Source organism: Euprymna scolopes, chromosome 19 (assembly GCF_053919585.1).
Source record: "Euprymna scolopes isolate OS-2025 chromosome 19, ASM5391958v1, whole genome shotgun sequence".
NCBI classification, from domain to species: domain Eukaryota; kingdom Metazoa; phylum Mollusca; class Cephalopoda; order Sepiida; family Sepiolidae; genus Euprymna; species Euprymna scolopes.
In genome coordinates, this window is record NC_136500.1 from 64,340,152 (window position 1) to 64,354,157 (window position 14,006).

Genomic DNA, 14,006 nt, shown 5'->3' on the forward strand with positions numbered 1-14,006 from the left:
ACACAAGCTAGTGTCAGTCCCAGAACAGCTGTCAGATATCTTCACAAGCTAGGCTACTATGGTAGAGCTGCGAGAAAGAAGCCTCTTCTTCGTCCTGTCAATATCAAACGCAGAAAATATTTGTCTCGTGAGATTGTGAAGAAACCTATAACCTTTTGAACCAATGGTATTTTCTTTGATTAGTCACGATTTGCATTATTTTCCAACAGCGGAAGGGTATGGGTATGGGGGCTCTCTCTGCAAGATTTGACTTTAAAAGACTGCAACCAATGCTGAAACATGAAGGTTTCTCAGTTATGGTATGGAGTGAAGTTTGGAGTTATTGTCGCTCAGTGGAATGCGAAGGAAACATCAATTCTGCTAAATATGTTTCAATATTACATGAAAGACTTCTACTAATATTCTGATGTTGTAAAATGAACTAAGTTAACTCCCTATTTATGGAAGACGAACTCCTTTTCAACCTGCTAGGGCGACACAACATTGGTTGAGCCAAAATGGGATTAATAAACTTTCATGGTCAAGTCAGATCCCGGATATGAACGTTTGGCGCATATTAGATCGGAACCTTCGCAAAAAGAAAAAGGGGCCCATCTCCTACGCTTGAACCAAACGAATGAGCTCCATTTTTTACACAAAAAAATCGCTTTTAACGCTAGTGACAGTTTGTTTATCATTTCCCAATATGCTCAACCTAAGTTAGGGAGCATTGATAGTCATTCACATACAGTAATGTTTCGCTGTATCACAGCTCATCAGTATGGTTAGACTTAGCAACTACCTCAAGTCTAGTTTGAAACTCGACAACCTAGGCGACAGTCAGTGCTCCTAAACGTTACGCTATTCAGCTGTTGCTAAGATGGGTATGTGGATTAACAATATATATAATATATATAATATATATATATATTAATGTATATATAATATATATATTTCTCTATCTACATATCTCTCTGTCTCTCTCTCTCTCTCTCTATATATATATATATATATATATATATATATTATATATATATATATATATATATATATATATATATATATTAGGCTGATGCAGAAATAGTGTCGTATTTTGAGGTTCAACTTCAAAAGATCATAACTCCTTTCATAATAAACTTTATTAATCGAAGTGAGAACCATTAGAATCGACACATAAACAAGTTTATTTATCCCATTAGCATAGAAATCCGGAGTTCTGGAAGGGATGGAATCATTGAAAGCCGATTCGGCATCATCTCGGCTTTTGAAGCATTTTTCGCGCAGGAAGTTGTCGAAATGCTTGAAAAAGTCATAATCGGTGGCCGAGAGGTTCCGTGAATATGTCGGATGAAGCTGAGTCTCTTAGCTCAATTCGTTCAGCTTCTGCAGGATCAGTTGAGTAATATGCGGACGAGGGTTGTCATGGAGAAGAATTGGTCCTTTCATATTGACCATTCTCAGGCACATGCGTTAGAGCTCCTGGTGCATTGCATCAATTTGTCAACAGTACTTCTCCGCCGTAATCGTTTCGCTCAGATTCAAGAAGCTGTGATGGATGAGACCGGCTCCAGACCACTAAACAGTCACCATAACCTTTTTTTGGTGCGATTTCGGCTTCGGGAAGTGTTGTAGAGCTTCTCTGGCGTCTAACCACTTTGCCAAACGCCGACGGTTGTCGTAAAGGTTCTATTTCTCATCACACGTCACAATTCGCTTGAGAAATGGGGCGTTCTTGTTTCACAGAAGAGCATAGAAGTTTTTTTTATTGTCGTTCAATTCATGCAGCATCCATTTATCAATTTTTTTTACTTCCCTATTTGCTTTAAATGGCGAACGACTGTTGAGTGGTCGATCTCGAGTTTAACAGCAACTTCTTGTATGATTTTGCGAGGATCGGCTTTAATTAAAGTTTTCAAATATTCGCTATCAACCGCAGTCGGCCGGCCGCGACCGTCTTTATCTTCGAGGCTCTGGTCACCATTGTGAAATTTATTGAATCACCGTTGTCCCACGCTTCTGTTAGTGGTTCCTGGGCCAAACACGTCTATAATATCACGAGCTATCTCGGCAGCTCTTCGGCATAGTTTGAACTGGAACAAGAAAATTGTACGAATTTGAATTTTGTCCATACTGTCGAAAAGTCTGCAAAAAAATGAATGAAGAGCTTGAAAATGGTAATGAATAACACAATTCGATATAACGAAAACCGCGCTTCAAAATAATATAAAATATAGCTATATATATATATATAAATATATCAATAAAATAATCCAGAAATCATATATAAAAGTAACATATGTGAGAAAACGATATTCTTTATGCACTAACCTTATATATATATATATATATATATATATATATATAGAGAGAGAGAGAGAGAGAGAGAGAGAGAGATAGACTCTTTAGAATGTGAGAGAATATATAATTATTTCCACATCCAGACAACGTCGTAGCTCGCAAGAGCCAAGAAAGCCAACAAACCAGAAGTCCAAGACTCGAGTTTTTCCCTCATTTGGGCTCATCAGTTAGACACATCTGAACTCAGGATTTGAAACCCGAGCCTCTTGCACGGTAGGCGAGCACTCTACCAACTGAACAAACACGCCACAAACACAAGAATGCCTATTAACTTACACATATATGCACTGATGATTTCGCAAGGATGAAACACAGTGTTTTTTAGATAATAGAAGCATTTTAAATGATTATTTATAATTATAATTATTTCCACTCCTTTAAGAACCATGTTTTATAAGTGTTGAGTATGTGTTTGTGGATGAAAAGTCGGTCAGTTGGCCTACGTGCGAGATCGTGACCTCCAGTCACTCGATCGCTGTAGACCGACATTTAGTAACGTTTATGCCTTTATAATTTTTATACTCACGTTTATATCGTTGCTGTTGATGTTGGCAATAGGCTATGTTTCTTGGAGACATAGGCGGTATTGTTAGAGGGAGGGGGTCGAATCCCATGACTAACAGCAATCGTAATTCCTGCACTGATGATTCCGAAAAGAATGAAACATGAGTGCCTGTAGGCTAAAAAAAATGAACAACATTTTTTTTTTCATATTTAAAATTAAAAAATAATAAAAAAAATTAAGAATGATTACACACACACACACACACACACACACACACACACACATATATATATATATATATATATATATATATATATATATATATATATATATATATATATATATATATGTAAAAGAGATTTAGAAGGCTGTCACAATGCGAGGAATGAATTATAGTCGCTGTTGGTAAGAGGAGAAGAGAACAAGTGGCGATTTACAAATCAATAAGTACATATATATATATATATATATATATATATATATATATATATATATATATATATATATATATATTATTATTTTTTTTTATATATATTTTAAAAGGGAAAATTTTTCCGAAATTAATAATGGAATACGTCGCATGAATACAAGTAAGACATTTTACCATACAACTGAATAAATATATATATAAAAAAATGATTAAAAAAAATATATATATATATGTACTTATTGATTTGTAAATCGCCACTTGTTCTCGTCTCCTCTTACCAACAGCGACTATAATTCATTCCTCGCATTGTGACAGCCTTCTAAATCTCTTTTACATACCTATCCCACACAATGCTTCAAGCAAACTACATATCAATCCTATATATATATATATATATATATATATATATATATATATATATATATATATATTACATTATATATTACTCTGTTTTACACCAAACAATGAACGAAACTTAAAACATATTGTGTAATTTTTTTATATTTTTATGTTTTGATGAATTTTAAATGATTACATTTTTCTTTACAGAACGATAAAATTTTAATTTGCTTGATTACAACCTTATTAAGATGGAAATGGCTAAGAATCGTTTGAGGTATATAATGCTTTATGAGTTCAAGAAAGGAAACTCAGCAGCCGACTAGAAATATTCAGTTTATGAAAAGGAATGTGTGAATGAAAGAACTTGCAGAAGATGGTTTGTGAAATTCAGAAGTAGAGATTTCACTCTTGAAGATGAAGATTGAACCGGACGTCCAGTTGAGTTTGATGATAAGTTTCTTGAAGCAGCTCTTGAAAAAAAATCCTGCTTTATCAGTAGAGAAATTGGCAATAATAATCAGTTCAAACCATACAACTGTTCATCATCATCTTCAATAACTTGGAAAAATTCTTAAACTTGGAAAATTGGTGCCTCGTAAATTGTCTATAAACAATCTCAAATCGCAAGTGGACATCTGCTCTTCTCTTCATTCTCGCCAACCAGTTTCACCTTTTTGGATAGACTTGTGACTGGTGACGAAAAATGGATCTTTTATCGAAGTGTTAAGCGTCATAGACAACGACTTGGTAAAGGGGAAAAAACCTCAGCCACAGCCAAAAAGAGAATTTCGTGGAAATAATGTTCTTCTGTCAATATGGTGGAATTTCCAAGGAATAATCCACTTTGAATTGTAACTACCTAATGCAACAATTATTGCTCAAATCTACTGCCAGCAATTAGAGATTTGAACCAAGCTTTGTGGAAAAAAAGACCTGCTCTAGTGAATCGAAAAAGGGTTATGCTTCATCAGGACAATGCACAACAAGAATCACCTCACAAAAGATCGAAAAATTTGGTTGAGAGAAAATTTCTCATCCACCCTATTTTGCTGACCCTATCCTTCACACTACCATTTGTTTCGTAGCTTACAAAATCATTTGGAAGGGACAACTTTTGTAATGCAGAAAGATCTTGAAACTGGCATTTGTGAGTTCTTCGGATGAACACCAAAAGGATTTTACAGTAATAGAATTAATAAGCTTGTTAATAGATTGAAGGAAGTCATAGATAATCAGGGAAAGTATATTGATAATTTAATCTTTAATAAAATGTAACACTTGGTCATTTTTTTCTTTCATCATAAATTCGGACAGAACTCATGGAATAACCTGATATATATATATATATATATATATATATATATATATGTGTGTGTGTGTGTGTGTGTGTGTGTGTGTGTGTGTGTGTGTGTGTGTGTGTGCGTATGAATTTACATATACATATATATTTATATATACATATGTATGTATTTATATATACATATATATATCGTTAAACTCACTACTCGTTCAAGCAGCCGCCAATAGCGTAGTGGATGACTATATATATATATATATATATATATATATATATATATATATATATATATATATATATATATATATATATATATATATATATCCTCTATCTATAATATAAAGCTGAACGTCTGTGTGTGCGTCTGGTCACGAATAGGCTCCTATATGGTTGACTATTATAGAAAATTGATCACGTATAATGATAGAAGATGTATCGAGACACAGGAATGGGTATGTTTGATCTGGCATAGTGATGATTCATTAAAATTGTGGGGTCTGCGTACGCGCCTGGTCCACAAAGTATGGAAATAAAAAAATTAAAAATTAAAAAAAAAACGTTTACAAGTGTTTTTGATATAGATGTACACAATAATACTTTGATAAGTATGTTTTAACTTAAATAGGGATGGTATAATAAAATTGTGGGGTCTGTGTTCGCGCTTGGTCTCCATAGAATGGAAATAGGCACAAACTTTAATAAAGACTTTTCATATCTATATGCGTAAGTATACTTTGATAATTATGTTCCAGTTTGAAGAAATATGGTATAATAAAATTATGGGGTGTTCGTTCGCGCCTAACCTCCATAGAATGGAAATATGTCACAAAGTTTAACAAGGTTTATTTTTTTAAGAATATTGTGATAAGTGTTTCATTGTGAACAGGTATGGTATAATAAATTATGGGGTTTATCTATTTTATTTTTACTTTAATCATATTTTGCTTTGGTTTTGATACCCCCAAATTGGAAGCTATCTCTTTACAACCCTTCCTTTTCATAACTTATCATACTTTCATAAATCAGAGTCCGTTTTCTTTTGGCTGTTTTTGAAACCAGTCAACGACGGTACTTTTGCTAATATATATATATATATATATATATATATATATATATATATATATATATATACTTTTCGACAAAGATAAAACTAACCTAGTAGACACTAAAGGATTTACATACGAAATTAGCAATCCACTCTGATTGATTCGGACGGGTTAAAAATAAGAAACATTATTTTTTGAACGTCCATGTATTTTTTTTTAAACTTTTGGACATTTTTCAGAATGCATTATTTTTTTTTTACTAAGATTCGTTCTAAATAGAAGTGGCGGGGAGGCTATATATCTTTCATAAGTCAGATTTGTTATTGTTATGCGTGTGTCTATATTTTATATACGCATTTATAAATCGCTCGGTTAAAATGAAAAAGAATATCAATTTACTCATTAAGATTTCGAACTCAATTTTCAGTCATTTTAATGCCTTTATTATTTGAGTGGAATTTACGTTAATGGACTTAATGCTGTTTATAACAATTTTAAATGTATGAAAACTGATAAATGCGTTCTTTTTAATATAGAAATTACATTTTTATTAAAAGATGGATAATGGATAGAATTTAAAAAAAAAAATGTGAAATCCAAAACAGAATAATTCATATTATTTTTAATGTTTGGACTACTGTATTTATTTGGAGTGTTATTCTTGCAACGTTTCAGTCGATATACTCTCCTACCTTCACTTTGTCGAACTCGGGAGTCTTTTTATCGTAATCTTGTGTAATAAATATTTTTTAAATATTTATTTTTGTAATTAACTACAATTCTCAAGTTCGTTTCGTTGTTCATTCTTTCCTGCCCAGTATTTTGGATAAACCACGATTTCTGTAACATCTGAGTAGCTGAAGACTCCATTGTTTCTTCTAGCCACAGCATATGCACACATTTCAAGCGGGGAACTGTACGAAATGTCGAATTCATGAGAGATTGTATACGGAAAGAGAGTTAAATTGGGCGCAAAAAGTTCAGTGAAAGAGAAGGTGAAAAGGAGTGAAAAAAGTTAGGGTTATCTGCAGGTGGACCTGATTAATATTTAATTCCTATTTTATTATTAATAAATTTTTCGTAAAGATATTTTATAATTATGTAGCGCTTAATGTTCTCGAGTTACGAGTACGTTGGTTCAGTTTCGCTAGGGGTAAAACAAATTTTTAGTTTCTAAGCCTTGATGGCGTCGGTGCACTTGGCATTATCAATTTTATATCAATTGTCAAACTTTTCCTATATTCATAGTTATGACTGTACACTGTAGCATGCTAACATACCTATACAATGCAGACACCTACACACATCCACCATGCAATTCAGGTACACAATCATAATATTTATACACACACGCAATATACACTTGTACACCAACATATGGTTACTCTAACATCTGAACACGGATATATATATATATATATATATATATATATATATATATAGTGAGAGAGAGACAGACAGACAGAGACAGAGACAGAGGCAGAGACAGAGAGAGAGAAATAGAAAGGAACAAACCGTATTATGTGTTCATCAACGTTTCGTCTTTATTTCGAGACTTCCTCTAGATGAATGAGATTAAGAAACAAAAAACACCACTATAAAATATTTGAAAATGTTTCACGTGCAAAGTGTGACGCTGTTCTCTTTTAGAAAAACGGAAGAAGACGTTGGAAACTCAAAAAGGAGGGGGGCTTGCACTGTTAAAGAGAGAGAAATCTTAGTGACGTCATATAGTCGTTAATGTAATTATATATATATATATATCCACACACACACATACACACATATATATACGTGTGTGTGTAAGATGTTTAAATTATATATATATATATCGCCTCAACATTAATATATGTATATATATATATATATATATATATATATATATATATATATATATATATATATATATATATATATATAGTGGACTCCCGTCAATTTCGACGAATGAGGTTTCGCCACAACAAGTTGTTCGGAAATCCACACAAATTATTTGTTTATAGTGGTGAACGGTTTGTGTAGAACCAACTATACTTTTGTTACTATTACTGCTAATCCTTGTCGGTATAGATGACTGCCACAAGACAAAGTACACAATACAGCGCAGGTTTTTACATCAGAGTTACTTTATTCTGGGTGCATGTCTTAACTAAAACTTGGAGTGCATATCGCTCCCAGAGAATTAATGCCTCCAGATACCAACCGTAAAATTTTTACGACTCAGTGCGGTACATACAGCGCGTAGTCATCTCACATGGTCACCCAGCCGGTACTGGCCAGGTTCAACGATGCTTAACTTCGATGATACATATATATTTAGGCGATTAGTCGGAATCAGAAATCGATAAAATCAGAATATTTATGGGTAATGACAAAATGATAAACATTCATTGATTCAAAACCAAATTAAATTTACCAGCACATCATCTACATGTATATTTTTTATGAAATACGAAACTATAGCACATATTATACGGGTTTACGAAAAAAACAGCAATTCTAAAGGTAAATATTTAGATGTTTTTAAAGAATCGGAATTAGTAATTGTATCGAGATAAGAAATTTTAAACAGAATTAGTAGTTGTGTTGGAAGTGGAAAAATATTGGAATCGTCCCATACTAACAGTTCAGCCCGGCTTTTCTCGGGCCCTATGTACTGTTCATAACTTCATGTGCATATGTATATATTAAAAAGTGTGCCTATGTACGCTAATGCCTTTCTATATAATAGATTTTCTTAAGAAAATAGACTTCCTTAGCGAAAAGTTAGTAGAGACTGCAAAGGTAAAATGCTTTAATATTTTGGCCCCAATTTTCACCCCTTATCGTTTATTATTTTGGGCTTAAATCAATATATAATGTTTGACCCATGTCAAGGTAACCTACATCTAAAGTTTCAAGTGTTTAAGGCCAAAATTGGCGGAGTAGTTTGGTAGAGTCTGCAAAGGTCAACTTTTTCAATCTTGGTCTCTTGGCAGTTAAATTTTCCCCCCCAAAAAACTGATTAAAAAGCTTTCTGCATGTCTGAATACCCTTTATGTAAACTTTCAAATGTTTAGACCCAAAATTGGCTTAATAGTTTGCTAGAGACCGTAAATGTAAAATCTTTGAACATTTGACCCCTTGGCAGGCAGCCAAAATTTTCGGCCAAAAACTGACTAAAAAGCTTGGCCTATGTCTGAATGCACTTTATGTAAAATTTCAAATATTTAGATAAAAAAATTGGCTGAGTAATTTGGTAGAGACCGCAGAGGTCAATTTGTTTTTAAATTCGACCCCAATTTTGACTCCTTAGCATTTATTGTTTTGGGCTCAAATAAAATTATTAAGTTTGATCCATGTCCAAAGAACCTATACCTAAAATTTCAAATGTTTAGACCCAAAATTGGCGGAGGAGTTTGGTAGATTTCTGAAAGGTCAAGTCGTTGAACGTTTACCCCTTGATAGCCAAGTTTCTGGCCGAAAACCGATCACATCGATTTTCCCAAATCTCAATACCCCTTATGTCAAATCTCGAATCTGTAGACCGAAAATTGAGTTATTGTGAAGGAAAATGTACACAGACAGACACGCCCACAGACATTTTCACTTATATATATATATATATATATATATATATATATATATATATATATATCAAACACAGGGAATCAGAATAGTAGTGTGTGGATATGCCCTGATGCCCACGAATCAGCCCCTAGCTATGGCTTAAGTAGTAACGGTAGATAAAGCTCGTTAGCCATGGTCGGCCTTTCACCTGGGAGAAAAAAAACTCCAACTTCAAGCCCGTCAAATTCCTGATGTGTTGAACAGTTTCGGCATGTAAAGATCAAAAATTATGTATATTTATGCAAGTTACTGGGTTGGATTCTGGCGCACGATACTCTTTCGACGAAGCGACTCTTCTATGGAGAACTTGCGAGTGATAAGCGTACGCAACATAAGCCCAGAAAGCGCTACAAGGATGGCCTCAGAAGCAATCTGAGGGATACAGATATTGATACCAACATCTGGGAAGAAACTGCGGTTGATCGTGGCGCCTATCGGAAATTGGTAAAAATTGGTTGTGGTCCTTTTCAGATTAAGAGGTTGGAGTGTGCAAAGTTGAAAAGGACACTTAGGAGGGGAGATCTGGAATTTTTGCCATGCAACCATGCAAATTGAATCTGTGAAACATATGGTCGTTTTCTCTTTTCGAAGGCAGGGTATGTGAGCCACCTGAAGTCTCACAATAGCAGACCATCGTCAGTCAATGTTCCACAACGACTTCGTAGCACAGTGTGTAATATGCAGCAAGGTATGCAGCTCTACATCTGGACTGAGAAGGCGCATGATTGTGCGCAAAGAAAGTATTCCTCATCCGGATCCAATCAAACCCGTTAATACATTGAACATCGTGTGTCATGTCTGCTATCGTCCCTGTAAGCCAGCTGCAGGCCTTCAAAGTCACCTGAGGACACATGAGAGGATACTTGATGGAGAACATGAATCTTGAGACGGCAAGATGCTGCAATCATATATATATATATATATATATATATAATTTAAAGGAGATTAGAACAATAGTCTAAAGAGCAGAGTGTATTTTTATGTAATAGTAAAATTACTAATTTAATTAAAATACAGGGAAAGAAAAAGTGCTCGTTGTAATTTAGATATATAATAAGCTCGATAGGTAAATATCCTAGAGCTAATTTAATATTCAGTAATGTGATTAATAATTTAAAATTCAAATTAGAATTAAATTAAAATTCGTTTCACAAGAAGGAACAACGACAAAATAAATAATTTGTACGATCGTTTCGGAAAACAGTGTTTTTATTGTGGTAGACATTAAGCTATGGACAATAGTTTTTACATATAGTATTTTTAACAAACAAAGTTTCCTCATCAGCAAAGTATTGGGAAGGGTTTTTAATATATGTAAAAGACACCATAAATAAAGCTAGTATTAAAATATAGACAGATGTATCTTTTAATTCTTCGCCTTTTGAAATCAGAAACTAAGGTCAAAGTATTCATATGGATGTTTATTGTAGCTTTCCAACTTAAGAAATGATAAATTTATCATTTCTTAAGTTGGAAAGCTACAATATGAATACTATGTGTAAAGTATGATAGGTTATGAAAAGGAAGAGTTGTAAATTTGGGTTGAATTTGGGGGTATTAAAACCAAAGCAAAATATGATGAAAGTAAAAATAAAATAGATAAACCCCATAATTTATTATACCATACCTGTTCACACTGAAACACTTTAAAAAACCTTGTTAAACTTTGTTAAACATTCTATGGAGGTCAGGTGCGATCAAACACCCCATAATTTTATTATACCATATTTCTTCAAACTGAAACATAATTATCAAAGTATACTTACGCAGAGGAATATGAAAAGTCTTTATTAAAGTTTGTGCCTATTTCCATTCTATGGAGACCAGGTGCGAACGCAGACCCCACAATTTTATTATACCATCCCTATTTGAATTAAAACATACGTATCAAAGTATTCTTATGTACATCTATATCAAAAACACTTGTAAACGTTTTTTTATTATTTTAAATTTTTTTATTTCCATACTTTGTGGACCAGGCGCGAACGTAGACCCCACAATTTTAATGAACCACCGTTCTGCCAGATCAAACATACCCATTACTGTGTCTCGATCAGTGGCGTACCTATGTAAAATGGCGCCCATGGCAAAGTTTGAATGTGCGCCCCTTCTTAATAATTTATACCTTAGATATACCTAACCTACATAATATTATAATACAGGCACAATTTTAACGAAAGATAAACCATGAAATGAATATTTTAATAAAGTAATTATATGGTTATTCTTGCTTTAAGAAATAAAATTCTAAATTATCCAAAAAGAAAGGACTACAACATACTTCATTTATTTTTATTATGAAGAAATTGAAGGATAACAAACATACCACAATAAACCTCAATAAATCCAGCCTTTTTTGTTTCAATAATAACATTCTAAAATAACACTTTTCGTGCCTTTATGGAAGCAAATTCGTCTATGATTTTATCAAAGTTAGTTTTCTCTAATTCTTCCCTTTCTATACTCATCAAAGCTAGATCACACAATCTGTCCTGACTCATTGAGGCTCGGAGACATGAAAGAATTAGTTTCAGTTTACTGAAACTTCGCTCGCAGCTTGCAATAGATATTGCCATTGTCAACATTATTTGCAAAGCAATTCGAAGATTGGGAAATACGCTCTCATCACCATATTCAACTATGAATGTCAGAAGGTCTTCAGGACGCGATATCTTTAAGTTGGCACGGCTTGATATCAACATTTTGCAATCAATAATCTCCTCATATAATTGCTTGCCATCTATGTCTGAACTGTACACAGCTCCCAAATTTTCACACATAGACTCTAATTGTTCACAATCAGATGAGTCAGGACCGTAACAAAGGCCTTGGACATCCAACAGATAGCCAAATTTGGAATCGATGTCAAATAACCGGGAGAATCGATCATCCATCTCTTTGTGCAGGCGGTCTAGAGCTCCCTTCATGACTCGTTTCATTTCATCTGTTCTTGATAACCCGGCATCTCGTGCATTTTCACCAGCCATTCTTGTTTTTCCCCTTGTCCTTCTTTTGATTTCAACGTCCCATTTTTCACAAAGGTTCTTGCCATCTTCCAAGCAGTCATCAACTAAATTTTCTCTTGCATCATTGAAATGATCTCTTAGGCCTTTTATGTCTAGGACAGCATTGTGAAAATTCATTGTCTTGTCTTGCAATCGTTTTTGCACTCTATCTATTGGCGTAAGTATTTTGTGCCAAAAACCCAACAATGTTAGAAACTCGTATGTTAGTATGCGATTTACTAGTTGTTTAGCGTCACTCTGGGTATCAATTGTTTGGCTGACATCTTCTATCATGCTGTCTAGTACATCAACGATTTTGTCAAGATACATTTGTACAGGCTTCACTGCTTCTGTTCTAGAACTCCAACGGCTTTCTGCTTCAGCCTTTAAAACCAGTGGGACAGCATCTTTTAGTTTCTCCCACTGCTGTGTGGAACGGGAAAAGAAGCTATACAATGAGTCAATAACTCCAAAGAACGAGACCATTTCTGTATCTAGCCTGGCTGCCTGAACACCTACAAGGTTAAGTGAATGGTTATCACAATTTACAAACACTGCCAGCTTGTTTTTTTTTCATTTATTCTTTGCTGCACACCACTTCTGTGTCCCGCCATCACAGCAGCATTGTCATAACATTGTGACCGACAATCTTCTATCTTCATCTGGTCTTTCTCCAGTTGTTGCATGATAACTTCAACGAAGCTTGCAGCATCCTTCTGACGTATATGGAGAAAACCCAGAAAGGACTCTCTAACACAAACTGTTTTCCTTTCAAAATCAATATCCACAAACCTTACAACTTCTGAAATCTGCTCACGATGTGCCTGGTCCGGGGTTGAGTCGAATAGAAGACCATAATACTTAGCTTTTTTAATGCTGTCTAGTAAATTCTTGCGAACGGTAGATGCCATAATATGAATAAATTCATTCTGAACACCTGGGGAAATGTAAGATAATGCGTAAGGATGACTTTCAATAAGAGCGAGGTGCTCTCGCATCACAGGATCAAAGACGACAAGAAATTTCATTAAACCAAGGAAATTACCCACATTTGAGTTACCATCTGCCTGAAGTGATTCCCTGTGTCCTCGCAAAGCAAGGTTCTGTTTTGTCAAGTATTTGATACCGTGTAATATTCTCATGAGAATGTCACGCCATTTCTGCTTTTCTTTTTCAACTTGTAACTAGAGTTCTACGTCAAGAATCCCTTTTTTCAGTTAGATTTCTTTCCAGTTCTTTCCACAGTGTAAAACACTCTCGATGATTCTTAGCATTTTCATGAACGGTCATCCTTTCAGGTGCTTTCCACTGACTAAATCCACCCTCCTGTTGCAATGTGGATTGATGCTCTGATCGGGAATAGAGCAGGCAGCAGATGCAATATGCAGACTTTTTGGAAGGCGAATACACTAGCCAAGAGCGAGTCACCTCCTCGCCA

The 14,006-nt window shown here is 34.3% G+C and overlaps 1 protein-coding gene across 1 annotated transcript; it reads right to left on the reverse strand.

The window, feature by feature from the left end:
• Positions 1-11,938: 11,938 nt before the first annotated feature.
• Positions 11,939-13,710, reverse strand: LOC145240262 (52 kDa repressor of the inhibitor of the protein kinase-like). Its single transcript, XM_080103844.1, has 2 exons — positions 13,167-13,710; positions 11,939-13,083 (listed from the first exon to the last, which is right to left on the reverse strand). The coding sequence occupies exons 1-2, from the start codon at positions 13,708-13,710 to the stop codon at positions 11,939-11,941; spliced, it is 1,689 nt and encodes a 562-aa protein (XP_079959970.1).
• Positions 13,711-14,006: the final 296 nt, after the last annotated feature.

What these genes read in the sequence shown, in the direction of transcription:
- LOC145240262 (XM_080103844.1), bottom strand. Translation starts at nt 13,710, where the DNA reads ATGAGAATATTACACGGTATCAAATACTTGACAAAACAGAACCTTGCT. An exon ending in TGTGATGGCGGGACACAGAA is followed by an intron (nt 13,084 to 13,166) that starts GTGGTGTGCAGC and finishes TTAACCTTGTAG; the next exon opens with GTGTTCAGGCAGCCAGGCTA.